Source organism: Chinchilla lanigera, unplaced genomic scaffold, assembly GCF_000276665.1.
Source record: "Chinchilla lanigera isolate Chin_1 unplaced genomic scaffold, ChiLan1.0 scaffold00012, whole genome shotgun sequence".
Lineage (NCBI taxonomy): Eukaryota > Metazoa > Chordata > Mammalia > Rodentia > Chinchillidae > Chinchilla > Chinchilla lanigera.
In genome coordinates, this window is record NW_004955413.1 from 33,751,003 (window position 1) to 33,758,603 (window position 7,601).

Below are 7,601 nucleotides of genomic sequence, written 5' to 3' on the forward strand. Positions count from 1 at the left end.
GAAGGAAAGGTTTATTTCACTTACAGTTTGTGGAGGTTTCAGTCCATACTTGGCAGATTACAAGGCAGACTGGCACATGGCAGAGAGATACAGCTCAGGGCGTCCGAACACAGCTAAGCAACAAGCTCACACCAGGGCGGAATGGTCTCAAGCACCTTTTTCCTCTCCGTTACATATGCAAACTATCCACCCCAGGGCGGGTGCAGCTCTCACACCCATAATCAATCAAACCCTAAAGGCCTGCCCCATGACCGCATGAGGCTTTGGGGGAGACACCCAAACACAAACCATAACAACATTGAAATTAAAAATACCATTGAATTATTAAAAATAAAATATCTACATGTAAATTAAACAAAACATTTACAGGACATATAAGGTAAAACTGCAAAAGACTGATGAAAGAAAAAATATATAAATAAATAGATACAAGTAAGTTCATGGAAGATTCAATCTGTCAAGATACAAAGCTATACATACATAAACACCTAAAAACAGAGCCAGAAAAATCTAGAAAGCAATCACTGATGTAACTGAAGGGAAAAAAGATAGTTCTAGAATATTTAGAGATGGCAATATCCCATTTTCAATAATGGGTAGAACAACTACAGAGATCAACCAGCAAACACAGGACTGGAACAACACTAAACAACCAATTAGACCTAACCAATACAGAATACCCAACAACCTCAGAAAACGGTTTTCTCAAGTGAATATGTTTTGTTTGTTTGGTTTTTGGTTTTTGGTTTTTCTCCGGTACCGGGAACCGACCTCACTACCTTGCGCTTGCCAGGCAGGCGCTTTGCCACTGAGCTAAATCCCCAGCCCTCAAGTGAATATGGAACATTTCTAAGCAGACCATGTTAGGCCACAAAACAAATCCTATTCAAAGATTCAGGATGGGCATGGTGGCGCATGCCTGTAATCTCAGCAGTTGAGAAGCTGAGGCAGGAGGATCGCCCCAAGTTTGATGCCAGGGTAGGGTACAGAGTCAGTTCAAGACCACCCTGAAGTACAAATGAGACCCTGTCTCACCTCCCTGCCAAAAGATTCAAATTATAGAGATGTATCTTTTTAATTTTTTGTAATAGGATCCTGCCATTCTGCTCAGACTGGTCTCAAACTCATAGGCTCAAGAAATTCTTCCATTTTGACCCCCTGAGTAGCTGGGACAACAGGTGTGTACCACCTCACGCAGGTCAAAGTAACATGTTCAATGACAATGGAATGGAACTGGACAGCAATACCAGAAAGAAAACTGCAAAATCACAAGTGTGTAGAAATCAAACTACATATTTTTTAACAACCAATGTAACAGGAAAAAAATTGCAAGGGAAATTAGAATAGACTTTGAAATGAATAAAAATATAAATACAATACACTAAAACTTATTAGATGAAGCAAAGTAAATGTTAAGAGGGAGAGGCAATGTGCAGCTGTGAATGCATACATTAAAAATGAAGAGAGCTATTAAATTAATGCCCTACCTGCACTGTTTAATGCACCATTTGACAAAGGGCAAAGTAAACCCAGCACTAGCAGAAGAAACAAAATAGTACAGACCAAAGTGGAAGGCCAGGAGCAGTGGCACACATCGATATTCCTAGCTCCTCAAGAGGGTAAAACAGCACAATCACAAGTAAAGCCTGGGCAACTTAGTTAGACTGTGTCTCAAAACAAACAAACAAACAAACAAACAAAAATGAAAGAAAGAAAGCAAGAAAAAAGAAAAGGTGGATGCTGGGGATCTAGCCCATTGCTCATTGCCTCCCTGGGTTCATTCACCAGTATTTCCTGCCTCTCAAAAAGATTAGAAGTAAACAAAATAGAAAAACCATATAGAAAAATCAATGAAATCAAAAGTTGGTTCTCTGGAAACAACAAAATTAACAAGCTTTTAGTTATACTGTCTAGGAAAAAAGAGGAAAGGCACAAAATGTCAAAATCAGAATTGAAACTGGGGACACATTCTGTTTCCTGTGCCTTTGGCATCATTTAAATCATTCCAAATCCAAAATCATGAAGATTTTCTTCCTTTATTTGCTAAGACTTTCATATTCTTAGTTACCACTTCACACTATCAAAACTATAATGGCTTTTACCACAAAAATGAAAAATAAGTGTCAGTGAGGTACTGAAGAAACTGGGAGACTTGTGCATCATGAGTGAGCTGTAAAATGGTGCAGCAACTGTGGGAAACGATTTGTTGGTTCCTCATAAAGTTAAACATAGAATTACCATATGACCCAGCAATTTCACTTGCAGCTATATAGCCAAAAAATCTGAATACAGAGATCCAAACAGATACTTGTTTAGCAGTATTCACAGCAGCACTACTTACAATATTCAAAAAGTGGAAACAACATATGTGGTCCATCAACAGATGAACGGAGAAGCAAAAACTGCTGTATACAAACAATGGAATATTATTCAGTCAAAAAAATGCTGGTGCATCCTACAACATGCATCAACCCTGAAAGCATTATGCCAAGTGAACTAAGCCAGGTGGCATGCTTATAAGTGGGGCAAGGGTAGGGCTCCTGGCTATTCTGAACAGAGTCTGACTGATAACGTTCAGCATTTGGGCAGTGAATCCATTAAAGGGGTCCAACCTGGCTGGCTCAAATGTTGTTAGGACATCTCTTCTCAACAGTTCCATTGCAGGAAGGCTGCACATGCAAGAATGAAGCAAGAGCCCTCTCTAGGAGGCAAAGCCCAGTCTTTGGATGTCTGCTTACAGAAGGTGGGAAGGTATGTCATTAGGGCCCACTCTCAATGCAGCCCTGGAGTACTCATAGAGAAAATAAGATCGAGAAGGATGAGTGTGCTTCATCAGAAAAAATGGTATCTTAAAGCCTGGTGATTGGTGCTGCCACTACCATAAATTTCTAAATTATAAGAAGGCCCCCATACCACCCTCTGGAACCAAGGCTGCAGAGTAACAGATAGCGCCCAGACATGCTGAAGACAGGTTTTAATTCATCTCTTGATGAGTTTTCTCCAAACTGAGTTTAGATTTATAAGTTAGAGACACTAAAAACTGGCATAGAATTCTTGAGGCCCAATGAAACTGAGCCAAGGTTCTTATGCACTCACCTTCATATCATTTCCATCATGATCTTTGTCCCTGAGACAATACTTTGCCTGAGATATTGCGTGGGGGCTGGGACTACTTTGTTTTCTAAATGTCGTAGATGCCGGTGCTGTGATAACCTTTGGTGACCTGTTAATTAATTAGATTCATTTTTTGTTATTGTTTCAAGTGAGGCTGCAGCTGAACGTGGGGGCTGAGTAGCACTAACTTAGCAGGCAGGCCTCATTGACCTGACAATCTGCTCCCTAGATGCCTGCCAATAGTGTTCTCTCTTTATTGCCTGTGGACTCCAGTGGGGACAAAAGGACTGTTATTTATTGTGTGACATTCTCAGACTACAATACCTACCCTCATTTCTATCGTACAGGATTTTGCTGAGGAGGTCAAAGCGACTGAAAATCCTAAAGTAGACCTACAGTGTGCGAATGTGGGGTGGTGAAGAGAAAAAAGAATGTAAATTTATGAAGATGGCCTGAAATCAGCAATGCTCCTACAGAAATATTTATAGCTACACAATTCCAAGGTAAACAATGGGATGGACCAGGAGTTCCTGGGAGGCAAGAGTAAACCAGACATCTAGACAGAGTAACTCCACACTCATCCTGTGAAGGCAGAAATGGGCATGTGCTCTCACCAGTCCCAGATAGGTGAGGAAGCAGGATGCCTCATAAAGACAAGCTGCCAGCACTCCAAAGCCTCTCTTCACCTCTCCAGGTAGAGTTCCACACCTGGTCAAGTAGGCACTGAAGGCAGAAGAGTAAGCCGAATTTTGTAATTATTACAGTTAATTATAATTGCTATGTATACTTATCAATCTTAGTGAGTCTCACAAGAAAGTATCATTACCAGCTTCGTTCAACCCATCACTTTCCTCTCTCCATTCCCATTGCCTCATACCCTGCAATTCGTGATCTCATCACTACACATAGGAGTACCACAGTTCTCACTTCCTTTCTCTAGACTATCTGAACAATCTCCAAAATGACCTGCTCCACATCTTATGTGAGGATTACAGAAAAAGTTCACATTCTTTAGTCTTTATGATCCATGCACCCGTTCAACACACACAGGTGCTGATGTGATCTGTCTATTTTCCCATACATGTCTGGGCTCCGGCCAAGACTCCTCCTTTACCACCCCATGGAAGCCATGCCCCTCTGTGCCTCTGGAGGACTTTTCTAACAACTCAGACCCATTCTCAGCCTGATTATTCTCCTCTAACCTCCCAACATACTTGGACTTGCCCACTGCGCTGTCCCCCAGGCAGATGATCTTCACGCTGTCGTCAGCATCATACTTTTCTTGGTCCAGCTCAGAGGGTTTGCTTCTGTCCTCTGCCATTGCTTCCTAGCTGTAAGAGAAGCCCTGCCACTGGGTCTTGTCACTCTCTGGGAAAGTCAAGAAAACGCTGCTGTTGGAGGTCAGAAGTCCCTTCAATCTCTTCTTTCTTGACCACTGCGCTGTCCCCCAGGCAGTTGCCCCTAGGAAACTAAAGGACACAGGCATAAGTTATATGTTAAACACAAATAGAATACTTTAGTCCTGCCAAACCAAATGCTGCTCCTGACATTCCTGGCTGTACACGACCACCACCCAGTGTCAACACCTATGTGCAGCAGTATCTTTAGCCTTTTCCACTCCCCTTACCCCAAGTAAGACTCTGCAAAGAGTCCCAAGAATGACGACCTAGCCAGTCTGCCGCAGTAAGGACTAAGACAGAGCTGTGCACTTGGGTGAGGGGCAGAAAACACCCAGAGGGCCCCAAGGTTGCCTGCAGCGCACAGCTACTGCCTCTGACAGGCAGGAACTGAGTCTGGCTTACTGGAGTACCCTCAGCCTCCGGCACAGCGCCTGCAAGTGGCACGTGAGGGCCCTGCCCCTTCCAATCTGCCGACATGCGACCCATCCAAAAGCCAAACCTGGCCTATCGCTCCACGCTCGAACAACTTCAATGGCTGTAGTTCTCGTTGCGATCCAGGGCGCAAACTCTTATTCGACAAGCATTGCTAGGCACCCACCGTGCCCAGGCAGCACGCTCCACACAGCCGGAGCTTCGCCAGCTCCTGCCCTCCCTCCCCGAGCACCCCGACAGGCGGACCCCACAGGCTGAGCTGTCCGGAGGGCGGCCCCGTCCTCACGTGCAGTCCCGCGCCAGGGGCAGAAAGACCAGGGTTGCCACACACAGGACTCACCCCGCAGGTCTCCCTCCACACCCGGGTCGGCTTCTGGCCAGCCGCGTCCCCGCAGCTGCTACGCAACCACGGCAGGACCCCGGGAGGGGTGTCCCGCTCAAGGCCCGAAGGCCCCCGCCGGGGCGGGGCTGGCTAGCGCGGTGCCTGACAGGCGGTGTGCGGGAATATCCTGCGGGTTCCACCGAGTTCGCCTGGGTGTGGGTGTGCGTGTGGGTGTGGGTGTGGGTGTGGGTCTGGGGTGGGGGCCTGACAGGGTTAGCTGCACGCGTCTTCCTCCTGTGGTGGTGGGGTAATCCCTTTTGGGAGGCGTATAGTCGCGGGCTGTTGTGGGTCCTAACCTTAGGAGAAATGGAAATTAGAACCAAAGCACAAGTTAATAGGAAAAATGCTTTAATTGGAAAGCGGGAAGATAGGAAAGGATTCCGGCTTAGGTGGCTGGAGGGGCCACACCCTGATACAGGGGTTCAGACCGGCCCACTCACAAAAGCGGGAGGCCGGCTTTCCAGAAGTAGCAGATGGGCTGAGGTCTGGTTCATCATCATCTCAGTCCTGGTGTCATGGTTCTGGACTCTATTGCTGAAAGATAGTTTTGCTTCCAGGAAAAGGTAGTGGTCTTGGTCACACTATGCCTTTCCCGGAATCCGGGTGATCACAGGCTTGGGACAATAGCTGGAGACTTTTGGGTGTCACTGAATGTAAATCTCATGGTGTCCTCAGTCTTGACGGGGGATGAAAGCATGTTAATTCAGTGTCAATCAACCCAGTCTGGCCAGCTCCTAAATGATCAACGTACCCTTATGCAGAGCTGGGAAAAGATTTGACCCAAGATTTATACTAACAAAGGGTACAGAATTAAAGTCAAACCCTGTTCTGCTTTAATTACCTATTGGATGTTTGTAGGCCCAAGTGAAGAGGTATGATTCATAACAAAAATGGCTTTTAAGTTCCAGAAGAAAACACAAATTATCATTTAATGAGCAGCAGGTGATGGGCCAGGACACTGCCCTGTTTCTGACTATATCGTGATTTAGTGTGGTCAGGAAGTTACTCCAGGTTGTAACTCTTTGGTGGACATTTGTTACTAACCAAGAGCCTGCATGGCCACAAGTGTGCCAGACTTAGGATAGGAGCCCCATGCTTCTCCCTGGTGTAGTCACTGATTCCCTCAGCAGGTGCCTTTTAGATCAGCTCTTGGCAGGACACTTCCTAGGGGCTTTGGCTACCATGTCCTCCCAGTGGGGCTGAGTGCTGTGAGATTGCAAATGAAAATGCTTGAGGAGCAGAGGAGAGCCATGTTTGGGCTTCCTGGTCCTTATGAACTGACAGGCTTACAAAGTAAAAGAGAGGGGGCTGGGGATTTAGCTCAGCGGCAAAAGCGCCTGCCTGGCAAGCGCAAGGTCGTGAGTTCGGTTCCCGGTACCGGAGAAAAAACAAAAACAAAAAAAAAAAACAAACAAAAAAAAAACAAAGTAAAAGAGAGTTTTCCCAGGTGAAACCAAAGAAGCACCTAGGCCACCAGTGGAGTTTCATTTTTACTCTGAGAGTAGAGTGTGCACTGAGGTTTGACAGAAGGAGCCCATGACCTGATGTGCAGATTTAGATCTCTGGAGAGGCTGCTACACAAGCGCAGGGGCAGTGCTGGCAGCTTGTGAGCTGAGAGACATTTGAGGGTGAAATGGCTGAGACTTGTTGGGTGGGAGAGGAGGGGGAAGCATGGCCTATTGGTATCTGACAACTATCTTGCTCTGGGTTACTCACTGCTATGATATTATGGAAAGCCAGGTAGGCAGGCGTTGGCCCTGCAGTGTAGTGTAGTTCCTCAGGCTGAAGGGTTGATCCCTCCCCGGGGCCAGGTCCTGTGTAGTTGTCCTGGGACCAGCCCACTTTGAGAGGCTGAGACAAGTGTTCTCTGGCATGTATTCTGCAATTTGTCTTCTGTCATGTGGTCTGTCAAAATTATGAAGTTAGGAGGGTTGAGGGCAAGTTATATTTTCTCCATTGTAGGGTGAAGCTCTTTGCTGAGATGCTGAGACCATTCTTGCCTTTGGAAATCCATGAAACCGAATACCTTTCCTGTGGGGGACATTCTCATATGATTTGATGGTGGACTGGACTAATTATTAATGATCAAATGGGGTACTAGCATTGTGCCATTTTGTATTCCTGGCAGGACGTCTTGCTGCATTTTGAGACAGAGGTACTCCCATAGAGAAGGCTGCTGGGCCATCTGTGTGCTCTGGATAAAACCTCCAGCATTCTTTCATCACAGTAGTTGGGTTAGGGTTAGGGTTAGGGTTAGGGTCAGGGGTTAGGGT

The 7,601-nt window shown here is 45.9% G+C and overlaps 1 protein-coding gene across 4 annotated transcripts in view; it reads right to left on the bottom strand.

The window, feature by feature from the left end:
* The window catches only part of Rabl2b (RAB, member of RAS oncogene family-like 2B), a 17,376-nt gene extending 12,004 nt beyond the window's left edge, over nt 1-5,372 (bottom strand). For 2 of the 4 annotated variants that reach the window (XM_005379600.2, XM_005379599.2), the window contains exons 1-2: nt 5,287-5,372; nt 4,329-4,583 (exon numbers count right to left, since the gene is read on the bottom strand). In XM_005379600.2, the coding sequence (XP_005379657.1) occupies nt 4,329-4,435 (107 nt within the window). In that variant the 5' untranslated portion in view covers nt 4,436-4,583; nt 5,287-5,372. Of the gene's footprint in view, nt 1-3,096; nt 3,224-3,442; nt 3,880-4,328; nt 4,584-5,286 lie in introns of those variants that run through there. The other 2 variants (XM_013511655.1, XM_013511656.1) reach the window with 2 other exon arrangements.
* Nucleotides 5,373-7,601: the final 2,229 nt, after the last annotated feature.